Consider the following 15,353-nt stretch of genomic DNA (forward strand, 5'->3'; position numbering starts at 1 on the left):
CAGATTCTAAACATAGGCAGTACATTATATTTCAAGGTTATATATTGTATTTCAAGAAGTTTAAATGACAAATTTCAAATAAGGTATAAAATATTTAAATATGAAGAGATATTTCTCATGGCTTGAAATCGAAACATAAGAGGATCACTAGGGTGTGGTGATCCACAGGCACCTCTGAAAGCAGCCTTGCTTACATTTTACAGTTTTCCTAAAATTTATTTCATATAGATGAAACTGGAAGCACTTTTTTGATTTTACCAACAGTCTCTTCACTTCATCAATAAATTAATTGATGAATATTTAGCAATTCTTTCTTTACACAAATCAAGCAACTTTGTTATATGATAGAGTAACAGTACATATGGACATACAGATAAATTATTAAGCAAAACAATGGAAAAGATCTGGTAAATGCTTATGATAACTGAAGTGTATCAGATATACACATATATAAGCCAGGTTTTTTACCCTAAACAAACAGAAAAATTGGAAAATTTTAAGTTGGTAAATAAAATTAGGTTTATATTGTGAAAGATTACTCTGCATATGTGTTACATGTAATTAGATGAGAATGGAAATCAAAGAAAGACTTAGTTTTTCCAGGAGGAAGAGGAGAAGGAGGAGTAGGAGGAAGAGGAGGAGGAGGAAGAAGAAGAAGAAGAAGAAGAAGAAGAAGAAGAAGAAGAAGAAGAAGAAGAAGAAGAAGAAGAAGAAGAAGAAGAAGAAGAAGAAGAAGAAGGAGAAGGAGAAGGAGAAGAAGGAGAAGGAGAAGGAGAAGGAGAAGAAGGAGAAGGAGAAGGAGAAGGAGAAGGAGAAGGAGAAGGAGAAGGAGAAGAAGAAGAAGAAGAAGAAGAAGAAGAAGAAGAAGAAGAAGAAGAAGAAGAAGAAGAAGAAGAAGAAGAAGAAGAAGAAGAAGAAGAAGAAGAAGAAGAAGAAGAAGAAGAAGAAGAAGAAGAAGAAGAAGAAGAAGAAGAAGAAGAAGAAGAAGAAGAAGAAGAAGAAGAAGAAGAAGAAAGAGGAGGAGAAGGAGGAGCAGGAAGAGGAGCAAGAGGAGGAGCAGGAGGAGGAGCAGGAGGAAGGGAATGCACTTGCCACAGAGGCAAAGGGGGGATGAGTAGGAGTGGTGGGAGGGATACTGGGATCATTGGTGGTGGAGAATGGGCACTGGTGGAGGGATGGGTACTCGATCATTGTATGATTAAAATGTAAGCATGAAAGTTTTTAAGTCTATAACTACCTCACAGTGATACATTAAAAACATAAAATAAAATAAAATAAAATACTACTACTAATAGTAATAAATATTGGGGACTGGAGAGAGAGCACAAGGATAAGATTCCTGCTTTGCATATGACCAACCCGGGTTCAATCCCTGGCATCTGTATGGTCCCATATGGAATCACAGTCAGTAGTGATTCCTGAGTGCAGAGCCAGAAGTAAACTCTGAGCATTCCCAGGTGTGGCCCCCAAACCAATAACAATAAATGATAATAATAATAAATTATGTTTAAACCAGAGCAGTTAGCAAGAATATAACAACAAATTTTACATGTGCTATGTGCTTTCCACTACTTATTCCAATTCCCAAAAGCAAACAGAGAAATAAACATGGTCATTCACCCCTACTCTCTTGTCATTCTACATAAAGATATTAAAAATTATTTAAGTAACATGCCTAAAGAAACAGCATTGTATTATTTGTTTGTTTGAATGATTTGGGGGCCACACCTGGCAGTACACAGGCTTACTCCTTAGTTCTGGTCAGGAATCCTCCTGGCTGTGACTGGGGGACTACATGGGGTTCCAGGGATCCAAGACCAGTCAGCCTGTGCAAGGCAAGCACACTACCCGATGTCCTAATGCTCAAGAAATGAAGCAATTAAGCAAAGGATAATGTAGTGTGATATGGTAGCAGATACTTCAGAAAACTTCTCTTCATAGCCAAATAAAATGTGAAATCCTAGTTTATGTTTTGTGGTTTATATTTCTATGGTATTCCATTATATATGTACATGGATTATATTTTTACATCTTATGAGAAAAAATTAGAATATGATTTTGACTGATTAAAAGTCAGACTTACTCAATAATTATCAAAACTTTTATAGATTATTCACATGATCAACATAAAATATTAGAGGCACAGAAAATAGAAAAGCATTGAATTTGACTATTCAAAATAGTATTTTACTATAATTTTTTTACATATTCTTAAAACTAGCTCAAATAATATATAAAAATCCTGAGATGGAATATAATAGTGAGTATTATTGGATAACTCTGCATGTAAGCTTTTTAACATAATTTAACAATATATAATAAATAAAACCCAACATACCTCAAAGCTTTTCTAACCAAGTAACCACGCACATATCTTTGAAGAATCAAAATTGGTGAATTATGAGCCAGAATTCTATTAATATTTGAAATAATATGTTGAATATTATCCATTTCACTTTTATAGGTTGATCCCTGTATCGAGAAAATATAATCAATATTTATATTTTATGATGTTATCTTCAAAAGACATGTTAAGCTTGTCTTTGCTAGCATGGTAGATATAGTATCACATATTTTTCTACATTTACAATAAAATATTGCCTAAAACTTTTCTAATTAGGTAAAGCTTTCTACATATCATGCAGAGAGATATTTTGCTCTTGTTAGTGATATTAGTACTTACTTTGTACCCTTTGATCATTCTAAGTTACTAGTTTCTTCTACTTCAGAGAAAAATTTAAAACATACAAAAGGAAAAATTAAGCCAGCCAAATGGAAACAAAATTTACCACTTTGGAGGTTTATGACTTAATCAATATCCCTGTGATCTGCTTTATTTTAAATTTTTTTACTTTATTTTTATAAAGCTTCTTACAATAATTGTTCAAATTATTGTTCAACTTATTCAAATACGTTTTTCAAATACAATATTCCAACACCAATCCCACCACCATTACACCTTCCCACCATGATTATCTCTAATTATCCCAACCACCACCCACACCTGCCTCAATAGCAGGCCCTAAATAATGTATTTTGTATTCCTTGTTATGAATAATTTGCTAAAAGTGTCTGATCTGCTTTAGAGTTCTTCTGTGTTTGTTAGTACATAATGTGTAATAGTTTATATTTGTGGTATATATTATTTAAGAAGGGCTGGAGAAATAGCACAGTGGGTAGTGCATTTGTCTTGCACGAAGCCAACCTGGGTTCAATTCTTCCATTCCCTCTTAGAGAGCCCGGCAAGCTACAAAGAGTATTCTGCCTGCACAGCAGAGCCTGGCAAGCTACCCATGGCATATTCGATATGCCAAACACAGTCACAAGTCTCACCATGGAGACATTACTGGTGCCCGCTCGAGCAAACTGATGAACAAAGGTATGACAGTGCTACAGATTATTTAAGATATAAATGTATCTTGTAGAAGCATAGAGTTTCATAGCTAGGTAACAGCATAAGAAATGTGTAGCCTTGAAACTAGTTTCGCAAGTTTTAAAGGAATTTTTTAAAAGATAGGACATACTTTTCCAGCATTTGGCACTGAATATGGAACTCATGGCGCTTATTATTACTCTCTATTAGATTAAGAAAGGTCTATTTACTCATAACTTGCTAAGGGATTATATATATTTTCAATTAATGAATTAATGTCTCATATATACTGAATGTTCTACATCTAATCAGGTTTTTCTACATATACAGAGATTTCTATACAGAGATTTCTATTAGAGTGTTTTAGTTATTAATGAAGGGACTTAAAAGCAGTATCTAGGGGTTGGAGTGATAGCACAGCAGGTAGGGCGTTTGCCTTGCACGCTGCCGACCAGGGTTCAATTCCTACCATCTCATATGGTCCCCTGAGCAGAGGCAGGAGTAACCCCTGAGCATCTCTGGGTGTGACCAAAAAGAAAACAAAAGCAGTACCTATAATATTTTCAAATATGAATACAATACTCCATTTTTTAGGATAAAACAACACTTTGCACTTTTATGGCCCTATTAAGATTTCTCTCTTAATATTTTTAATTTGCTTCACATTTCCTAAATTTTACACTTGTAACATTTACCTATTTCACATAAACTCCAAACTGTATTAGCACTGCATCATATAAATATTCCTTAAATTTAGATACTTTTAAAAAATTTAGTTTTTGAAAAACAATTTATCAAGCTCTCAGTGATTTACAATTTTAATTTCAGAAAAGTTACTATATTCATCTATGTTAGTTTATATAAGATTTGGCCAATTAAAAACACACAATAGAGGCCAGAGTGATAGGACAGCGGGCAGAGCGTTTGCCTTGAACCAGGTTGACACAGGTTCGATATCCCACATCCCATATTGGACCCCAAGCATTGCCAGGAGTAATTCCTGAGTGCTAAACGAGGAGTAACCCCTGAGCATCACCAGCTGTGATCTCCCCACACCAAAAAAAAAAAAGCAAAAAACCCACACATATCAGATTTTCTCCTGTCTAGTGGTAGCCAAATTACCTGGTCCTGATGATCAAAGTGTTTCAGATATAAAATCTGAAGGAGCTAATGTTTTTCTAATATAAATTGAATAGATTTAGTTGCTGGTTTTTGTTTCTACCATCCAATCTCTTTCCTATCTAAGGACCTGCCTGCATATAAAGACGCTCATTGTCTGTAAAGGAAAATTCTATTTTGACCCCCCCAAAACAAAGTTCTATAAACTATATAAGACAGTTAATGAAAATAGTATCATTCGTCATAGTTGTATTCTGTTTAGGGAATAGATTTTAATCATGAATGATTCTTTTGACATGAACATACACTTCTTTAATTGATACATTCATATAATAATTTAAATTTAAAAGTGTAACTTATAGTAAAGTTCATTATTTTTAAGTGTTTGTAACATTCTTATGCTAAATGATATGTACAAAGATGTATTTTAAAATATATTTCAAACATTACTGAATAATTTCTTTCCCCCTAGATTTTCATTTATTCCTTCTCAAACATTGATTTGTTTGTAAATGTAGCACTGTCATCCTGTTTTCACCAGTTTGCTCCTGTGGGCACCAGTAATGTCTCCATTGTGAGACTTGTTACTATTTTTGGCATATCGAATACACCATGGGTAGCTTGCGAGGCTCTCCAAGAGGGCAGGATACTCTCAGTAGCTTGCAGGCTCTCCAAGAGGGATGGAGGAATCGAACCCAGGTCAGCTGTGTGCAAGGCAAATACCCTACCCACTGTGCTAATGCTCCAGTCTTTGTTTCTAAATATAAATAAATCTTTCAGTGAAAGCACTAATAAAAGGAATATTGTTTAAATAGTATATATGATGAATTAAAATGCATCAATAAATTTTTAAACAGTCATTGAAGTTTATTTTCTTTTTTGGGTCATACCCAGCAACGCTTAGGGGTTATTCTTAACTCTCCACTCAGGAATCATTCCTGGTGGTGCTCAGAGGACCATAAAGGATGCTGGGGATGGAACTGAGGTTGACCACGTGCAAGGCAAATGCCCTACCCACTGTATTATCCAGTTCCTGAAGTAGATTTTTAAGATCTCTATGATTCAATAAAATTCTGCCAACACTTGGTGTACTTACATTTCTTTAAAGTTTATTTATGATGTCATCCAGTCATGTTTTCTCCAAATGTTCCTTCAGTTATTCTATTTGACATTTCACTCATGTCATTAAAATTTATTTCCCTCAGTTTACTTTGTTTATATTGTTTTATTTTGTTTATTTTATTTATTTCCCTTAGCTTATTTTGAAGTTAGTGCAGTATTTTAAAATATTATTACCCTATTTCCTATAGTTAAGTATTTTACTTCCTTCATTAAAACTTTCATCAGTATAGGTTCTATACCTTGCATTTATATATTGAATTAACACAATTAATTCTACAAGTTGTTCACTCGAGTCATCCTGAATAGAATAGGCAGAAAAATAGACGAAGGACAACCATGCGAGCAAGCCAGGTTCCGAAAAGGATTCAGGACGATCAACCATATACACACAGTGACCAAGCTCATTGAAGTTTCGCAAGTATTCAAAATGCTCTCTGTCTAATGTTCATTGATTTAAAGAAGGCCTTTGATTCTGTTGAGACTGAAGCAGTCATTAAAGCCCTAGCCAAACATGGAGTTCAGAGTCAGTACATCAAGATCCTCTGCGAGCTGTATCATAGATTCACCACCAGGATCTCACCATTCTACAAAGAAGTGATCAATGACGTAAAGAGAGGGGTTTCGGCAGGGTGATACCATTTCACTGAAACTCTTCAGTGCCGCCCTCGAGAACGTCATGCAATGACTGGAATGGGAAGGAATGGGAATGAAGATAGACAGTTGGCAACTACACCACTTCCGCTTCGCTGATGACATGGTTCTCATAACACCAAATATTAGTCAAGCAGCAAAAATGCTGGCTGACTTCTACCCCGAGTCTGGAGTGGTCGGACTGCAGCTGAATTTCACCAGAACAATGTTCTCAATGGAACGAACATCTCCAAATGCAGCAGCATTCGAGAACTCAACATGTGGAATGACTTGGCACTGCACAGGAAGAAGAGAGCAGCATGGAACACCTTCAAGAGCATCAAAGAAGTGGTTAAGAGGAGAAATAACCTCTGGCTCTGGGCAAATCTTTTTGACTCCACCGTTCTTCCTGTACTAACATATGCCTCAGAGACCTGGGCCCTAGGAAAACAGGACGAGAATGCTATTTAGGTATCCCAAAGAGGAATCTAAAGAGCTATGCTTGGAGTATCACATTTCACTCATGTGAGAGAAGGAATCCAGATTTCCGACTATCATCGATGACTAAGAATCAGGGATGCTGTCTCATTTGCCAAGGCATCAAAAATCAGATGGGCCAGACACGTAATGTGATTCAGAGATGACCTCTGGACGAGAGCTGTTACCGAGTGGATTCCATGGGACATCAAAAGACCGAGTGGCCGCCAACCTATGAGATGGTCAGACTTCTTCGTCAAAACCCTGAATGAACGGTTTGAGGCTCTTCCTGTTCCAGGAGCAAACAGATACCATTGGGCTACACTAGCATGCGACAGGGACGAATGGAGACATTACTGGCATCCACTCGAGCAAAGCAAAGATCAAGAAGATGACAAGTGATACAAGTAAACACAATTATATTTTTACTCTTGAAAGCTAACAAAACTCTAAAATACAATAATCTCTTCACTAACAAAGAGCATTTCAAAATTATTTTAGTCTATTTGTCTTTTTTTTTTATTATTGGGCCAACCCTCATGGTGCTGAGGACTTACTCCTGGGTCTGTGCTCAGTGATCACTCCAGGCGGGTCTCAGGAGACCATATGGACTGCTGGAGACCAAAATCAGGTCTACTGAGTGCAAGACAAGTGTCTTACCTGTTGTCATTCTGTCACAACATTTCAAAATTCTTATGTGTCAGAAATAATCTTTCATAACTATTAAGAGATTTATTAATCACTTCATTTATTAAGTAATTCTTCCTTAATCTACATGACTATTTATGATAATCTTTCTCCCTTAATCTAAAAGACTATTCATGTTTGTCTTCCTATTACCTAGGATCTGATAGTCTCATTGGTTTCATTCATTCTTTCCACAACATAAAACTGAGCACCATTAGGTGTGATCACAAAGTAAGAACATTAAAAATACTTTTAAAAATAAAATGAAGGGCTGGAGTGATAGCACAGCGGGTAGGGTATTTGCCTTGCACGTGGCCAACCCAAGTTTGATTCCCAGTAGCCCATATGGTCCCCTGAGTACAGTCAGGAGTAATTCCTGAGTGCAGAGCCAGAAGTCTCTTGTCTGCACGCCTGGTTGTCTTCCCCAAGTCCCCTCGGAGGGGATGAGTTCCAGCTTTCCCCCCACCCCCGCCTTGAGCAGAGCTCCTGGTGGCCAAACATCACTGGAACCTAGCCATAGCCATGCTCAAAGCCCCTCTCCACACGTTTGGACAAGCCTCACATATGAAGGTACCAGCAGAGGAACCCAGGTGTGTGTAATCCCATCAATGGCCAACATCCAGAGACTCAGAAGATATCTTGTAGCCTACTTCTCCCTCTGGGAGAAACTAGCAAGCTACTGAGAGTTTCCTGCCCACATGGGACAGCTTTGCAAGCTTCCCATGGTGTATCCATATGCAAAAGCCAGTAACCAGCTGAATCTCATTCCCCGGACCCTGAAAGAGCCTCCAATGTGGCATCATTGGGATGGCCTAGAAGAGAGAGGCTTCTAAAATCTCAGGGATAGGACGAATGCAGAGGTTACTGAGACCACTGGAGCAACTCGACGATTAACGGGATTTCGTGATTCGTGATTCATGGATAAAATGAATAAATATCTGTGACTTGATACTACCGTATCTAATACAAGCCAAAATAACATGTTGCAATATGGAATGCAGAATCTAAATTTTTAGTTGTACAAACTTACTTATTTACCAGGACTGGAGTGATAGCACAGTGGGGAAAGCCTTGCACATGGCCGACCTGGGTTCGATTCCTCTGCCCTCTCAGAGAGTCCAGCAAGCTACTGAGCGTATCCCACCCGCACTGCAGAGCCTGGAAAGCTACGTGTGGCATATTCGATATGCCAGAAACAGTAACAACAAGTCTCATAATGGAGACATTACTGGTGCCCACTGGAGCAAATTGTTGAACAAAGGAAAGGCAGTGCTACAGTGCTACAAACTTACTTAAGATGAAATTGTAACAAAAGCATTTACCTTTTTCAAAGCACGGCAGAAATTAAAGAATAGTCGGTTACTATATGTTTTAAATCTTTCAGGAAGTCGCCAATTCTGAACTATTTCTTCATCAGAAACGATGTAATAATCCAGAGCTTTGAGGGGCCAGATGCTATTAACAACAACATGTCTATATCCTTTTTTAAGGCTCACCGGACAGTCAAACAAAGTGAGGGCAATAAGGCTTGGACAGGCAGATAATGCACATACGTTCTTTAATTTTGAAATCCCATTGTTATGAAGAAAAAGGAGTTTTAGACACTTGAATCCACTCCAAAATTCTGCATTTGGTAGGTTCTTTATCTGAAATATTAATAGTAATGGTGACAACTCTAGTCAAATTCAAATATTAATTTTATACCAATTACATGAATAGAAAAACATATATATTTAATCTGCTGAAATTCAGTATTTCCTCAGATGACAAATTTCTCACTAGCCACAAAACCAGAATGTTCAATGATAATGATAATGAGTAAAAAAAAAGTACACTAAGAAACTGGAATTAGTTATAGTTTATTCAGCAAATTATTGTATAATTTTATTCAACAAGGTTCCCTTTAGAACAGTCTCCTTAAACTTTCTAAATTATTTTTCTTAAAGATTTAAGGAGTCTATTCAATGTGATACACCATATTTACAAAATGAAGATAAAGCTAATATCATCTCAAAAGAAAAGGAATTTGAAAAAGTTCAATATATAATCAAGATATAAACTTTTAACAAACTGAATATGGAGAAACCATACCTCAATATAATATGTGTCATACCTCAATGTAATATATACCAACTAAGAAGGGATATATAAGTATAAATTTATCAAATTATAGGAAACAAAGTAAATACATAAGAACTGTTATAGAAACTAGGGATAGTTAAATGTTCACTGAGTACTGGGCCCAAAAACTGAGCCATGAATGGCCTCCAACCAATGTCAGGTATAGCCCCCAAACTGAAAAAAGAACTTTTTACATTTAAATACACTATAATTTACTAGTAGAAAAAAATTTATAAATTATTCTATTTTAAATTATAACTAAAGGAAAAAAAGACCTAATGGCAAAATTAATCAAGATGAAAAATATGTACAATGAAAACCACAAGACACAGATGAAAGAAATTGAAGAAGAGAAAGAAATAGAGAGCACACAGCATCGACGAGTCCCGGTGGGCACCACAGCACTGGAGATTTCTCTGGGCCCCATACTGAGCCAATTTCTCAGGGACCCCCAGACCAAGCTGCTGCAGTCTCCCCAACTTCTCCAGGTGGAATCCCAGCGACCATGAGCTTCAACAAGCAAGGTTCTGCTATGTGGGTATCAGGACAAGTTCTCCAAACTGCATTGGAATAGCTCCCTACAGAGATATCTCTGGAACTGAACCATTTATAATTTAGAATCTCAGAAGCGCATGGCCGCTTGTGCAGCCACGCGTCACCTTTCATGACATGCAATGTGAGCAATGGAAAATAAATGATCTAGTGTCTGCCCCTGGAAGGCAGGCTTGAATGGTAGTGGGAAAATTCGAGCAAAATATAATGCCCCAAAGTAGAGAGAGAGTATCTGAGCAATTGTCTGCCATAGAGGCAGGGTAAGGACTAGGATGGAAGTGTGGGGGGGGGGGGATAACAGGGACATTGTGGTGGAAAGTTTGTACTGGTGGAGGGATGGGTGATTGATCATTGTGATCTTTGTATAGCTGAATCTCAAACATGAAAGCTTAGTAACTGTATCTCATGGTTGCTCAATTTAAAAAAAAAGAATAGAGAGATATTCCATTCTTGTGGATTTCAAAAAAATGGTGTTAAAATGTACATATTACTAAATTAATCGAAGACAGAAAGCCCTACCAATATCCCAATGAGGTGCTTTTCACAGAAATGTAACATTAATCCTTACATTTTTATGAAAATGCAAAACAAAGTAAAACAAAATCCAAATATCCAAAAACAATCTTGAGAAAAATATAACCCCAGAGCCATTATACTTCCTAACTTAGACTGTATTAGAAAACTGTAGCACTGTAGCACTATCCTCCCATTGTTCAATGATTTGCTCGAGCAGGCACCAGTAATATCTCCATTGTGAGACTTGTTACTGTTTTTGGCATATCAAATATGCCACAGTGAGCTTGCCAGGCTCTGCCTTGTGGGCGGAATACTCTCGGTAGCTTACCAGGCTCTCCAAGAGGGGCATTAGAAAACTATAGCAATCAAAATAACATGGTATTGATAATATCAACAGACACATAGATCAATGAAACAAAATACAAGTTGAGAGTCAATAAATTCATAACAAAATGAATCCAGAATATACAATGAGAAACAGACCATCTCTCACTAGACTGGCAAAATAATAAAATAAAACTATATCTTACAAGTATTTACATATTAATACAAACAAATTAAAAACTTACAATATAACATCAAAACTATTCAATTTAAAAAAATCATGATAGTATTTTTTAATTTTGATAATTATTTTTAAAATTTTATGTCAAAGCAACAGATACAGCAAAAATCAGGTAAAGACTGCAGAACAAAGAGACTTTAACAAAATGAAGAGAACATAAGGAAGAGAATAAAGTGTGTGCAAATCACAAACATGCTAAGGATTTGATACCCAAAATATATAAAGAATCGCTGAAAATAACTAGAAAACCCAATTAGATGCAGGGAAAAGATTATAAAGTCGTTTTCAAAAGAAAATGTAGAGATAGCTCACAGGTAAATGAGACTGTGCTTCCTATCACTGGTCATCAGGGAAATACAAATCAAAAATTCAATAAAATATCACATCAAAACTTCTTTTAAAAAAAGCAAGTCTTGGCAAAGAAAGTAAAAATGCATGTACATGTATGTGTGTTTTAAGTCATCAGATAGTATTCAGTTATAAAAGAAGGAAATTTTTGCCATTTATGATGTGGATGGGTCTTGAGGGTACTATAAGTAGCACTGTTGTCCCCGTTATTCATCGGCACCAGTAATGTCTCCATTGTGAGACTTGTTACTGTTTTGGGCATACCAGATACACCATGGGGAGCTTGCCTGGCTCTGCCATGGGGGCGGGATACTCTCAGTAGCTTGCCGGGCTCTCCGAGAGGGATGGAGGAATAGAACCCGGGTCAGCCACGTGCAAGGCAAACGCCCTACCCACTCTGCTATTGCTCCACTCCTGAGGGTACTATACTAAGTGAAATAGCTCAAATACACATACAATATAATCTCATTTATATGTGGCATTTAATTAAAAACAAACTCATATAGAATAAACAAATTTGTTGTCAGATGTTGGGTAGTCTTGTGTGTGAATGGGTAAAAACTGTCAAAGGTGAATATTTCTATGTACAAAGTAAGTAAATATTGGAGATATGTGTAGTGCAAAGGCTACAGTTACTAGCACTTCATTATACATTTGCACTTTTAATAGGTGTAATAAGTACACTGCATATTTAAAATTCCTTAAGACACTGTTTTAAAGGTCTCACCATAAGGGAAAAAATTGTAAATGTGTCACAAAGAGGTTAACTAAACATAACAATCATCAAAATATCGTCATTATTTGTACAAATGAAACTAATATGTGATATTTCTAAGTTATATGTCAACCTACAAATGATTAAGGAATTGCAAAGTATTCTTTATTTGTGGCAGTGGGGTTGGCAGAGGGGGAGCAGACCCGGAAATATTTAGGGATTGCTCGTGATTATGTGCTCAGCGATCACTCCTGGCAGGAATCATATGCAGTGCCAGGGACCAAACCCAGGTTGGCTGAATGTAAGGCAAATGCCTAACCCACTGTACTATTTCTCTATCAAATTACAACATATTCTTAATCCACATTCTGTATTAAAGAATTAGTTAAATCACAGACCAGTTACGTATATTTTAAGGTAAATTTTTACCTGTACTTAAAATTTCTTTATATACAGTCTATATTGTTATTAAATTTTATCTTTGTTTATGTAAAGTAGAAATATTACAATGGACAACATTACATTTAAGCTAACTAAATATCATTTTATTTATTGGTACCTGATTTCCATGGAGATCAATTTTGACTAATTTTTTACAATTTTGAAGAGGGTGAATATCTGTAATAAAGTTGTTTGAGAAGATGCATACTTTTATAGAGACACAAGACTGCAGATTTTCCATAGATTTTAACTGAAGGCCACTAAATTTCACAAAAACAAAATTTTTCTTTTCTTCTACAACATTTTCATAATATTTACTCCATTTTTCATGATGTGTCAGCTCATCTGTGACAGTTCCATGAAACATCTATGAAAAATAGGATATTGTTCTCAGTAATTTTATCAACTTACAAAAATAAATCATGTATATACAAAACTTGTTTGCTCATGATACTAGAATAATAGCCAGAAATGAGAATAAAAAAATCTAATTCCTATAAGATCTCTTCACAGTATCATAAGATTACCATTTCTAGAAATACAATTAAACACTATTACCGCTCTTGGTTTCCTAATATTAAGAAAAATGTCCTTTCTCTTAGAACATAGAACATCGAGTTCAGCGAAGTAGTTGAGATAAAATATCACATATAACCATACAGTAATATATATCTTGTACAATAATTTTGGTTAAAAGATAACAGTAAATTAATTTATTGAATGGTGAACACTCAAATCAGAAGAGTGATCATTTTTATGTGAGAGGCTGAAAATGCAAGAAGATGAAATCAGAGTAAAAGAAAAATATTCAAGTTATGAATATTCGTTTGTGAAAGTGATAATTTGCAATTGCAATTAATTATATGTTTTATTCAACTATACAATTATAACCTAACTTACAATAGTTCAAAATTTGACTAAATTTATTTCAAACTTCTGTATATAAGCTTTTTACATAATTTATATATTTTATACAGAGAGCCCAGCAAGCTACCGAGAGTATCTCACCCTCACAGCAGAGCCTGGCAAGCTCCCCATGGCTTATTTGACATGCCAAAAACAGTAACAAGTTTCACAATGGAGATGTTACTGGTGCCCGCTCGAGCAAATCGATGAGCAACAGAATGACAGTGATATATATATATATATATATATATGCATATATACATATATTTTTTGCTGCCACAGGGTACAAAGCCAGAGCTTCATATATATAAAATATTATACTTTACCACCAAGTCACATTTTCAATCCTATAAAATGTCTTTTACTTGGGTAATTTATGCTTTTATAAAAGGCAATAATCACCAAGTGATGGTTCAGAAGAGAATATATGAACACAAGTATCCTGTCTTGTGTGTTTGTAATAAAATTAACCTTAATCCTCTCACCTTTTTTCTAACTCTTCTTTTAAAGACCTACCTTTCCATTTCCATCTCATACCTAACAAAAGAGTTGCTGGTTGCAGTTTGAAATAAAATAGTATGTACATATTAAAGCATAAATCAAATATTTCAAAATGATTGTTTAAAAGTTTTACTTATAGAAACCCATTTTTAAAGTCAGTGAGAATTCTGCAAAAAATGAGTCTTATACCAGAAATTTTTATAGGCGAGTCACTTATTTTTAACTAGTATACTTTATTTTTTTCATTTACTGAAAATTTTATATAAAATACATAAATTTTCCACATATTTCTTCATAGCCCTTTCTACCCACAATTATACTATCAACATATTTCATCAGTGGGGTCATTATATTGCTCTTAAATATCCAATCGATGCATTATAATTAAAGTTAAATTTTTTTGCAAATGAACTAATCATAAAATATTTGATGAGATTTAATAAGAAAGGTAATTTCTCTTAACATAAACTTGAAACTAACTCTATGCATCACTGCATTAATACATAAATTTTATAGAGGAAATGAATTTTCAAAGAGTGCATAAGAAACGCCAATTTATGAATTAAAAGTTTTACACACCATTATCCCAAATCTGTTAATATAGCTCTATTTAAAAAAACAAGATACAAGTACTGGTAAATAAATGGAGGAACTCTGTTCTTTTTGTTTTTGTTTTCAAATGATGGGGAATGACGGGTGGCACTCAGCTACTCTGAGGGATTACTCCTGGCTCTGCATTCAAGGGGTCTCACATTTAGGCCACAGCGGAACTGGAACAGGCTACATCTTCCAAATTTATTGCAGGATTAGTCACATAGCCAAGGCATGAACATAACTGAATTGTTCTACTAAGAGATGGTCAAAGAAACTGTGTTATGTGTAAGTATATAAAACAATTTTGCAATAAGAAAATGCTACCTTTTGCAGCAATATGGATGGATCATTCTATGTGAAACACTTTACAAAGTAAAACATATATTGGGTGGTCTAACTTAATGTGGAAATTAAAAAATCCAAACTCACTTAAATGGAGAGTAGAATGTAAAAATTAGAGTGAGAGAAATAGAGAGATGTTGATCAATGATTAAAACTTCCAGTTTAAAAATAATCTCTAGGGGCTGGAACAATAGTATAGCGAGTAGGACATTTGCCTTGCACACGGCCGACTGGGGTTTTATTCCCAGAATCTCATATGGTCTTCAAGTATCGCCAGGCAAGAGCGAGGAGTAAGCCCTGTGATTCGCAGGTGTGACCCAAAAAGAAAAAGAAAAGATTTTTAA

The 15,353-nt window shown here is 35.4% G+C and overlaps 1 protein-coding gene across 1 annotated transcript in view; it reads right to left on the minus strand.

Moving 5' to 3' along the window:
* LRRIQ3 (leucine rich repeats and IQ motif containing 3) overlaps positions 1-13,033 on the minus strand; it is an 88,840-nt gene extending 75,807 nt beyond the window's left edge. Inside the window, exons 1-3 of the mRNA XM_004603647.2 lie at positions 12,785-13,033; positions 8,731-9,054; positions 2,339-2,472 (exon numbers count right to left, since the gene is read on the minus strand). Coding sequence (XP_004603704.2) covers positions 2,339-2,472; positions 8,731-9,054; positions 12,785-13,033 — 707 coding nt within the window. The remainder of the gene's footprint in view (positions 1-2,338; positions 2,473-8,730; positions 9,055-12,784) is intronic.
* Between the last annotated feature and the right edge of the window lie 2,320 nt (positions 13,034-15,353).

Source organism: Sorex araneus, chromosome 5 (assembly GCF_027595985.1).
Source record: "Sorex araneus isolate mSorAra2 chromosome 5, mSorAra2.pri, whole genome shotgun sequence".
Classification (NCBI taxonomy): domain Eukaryota; kingdom Metazoa; phylum Chordata; class Mammalia; order Eulipotyphla; family Soricidae; genus Sorex; species Sorex araneus.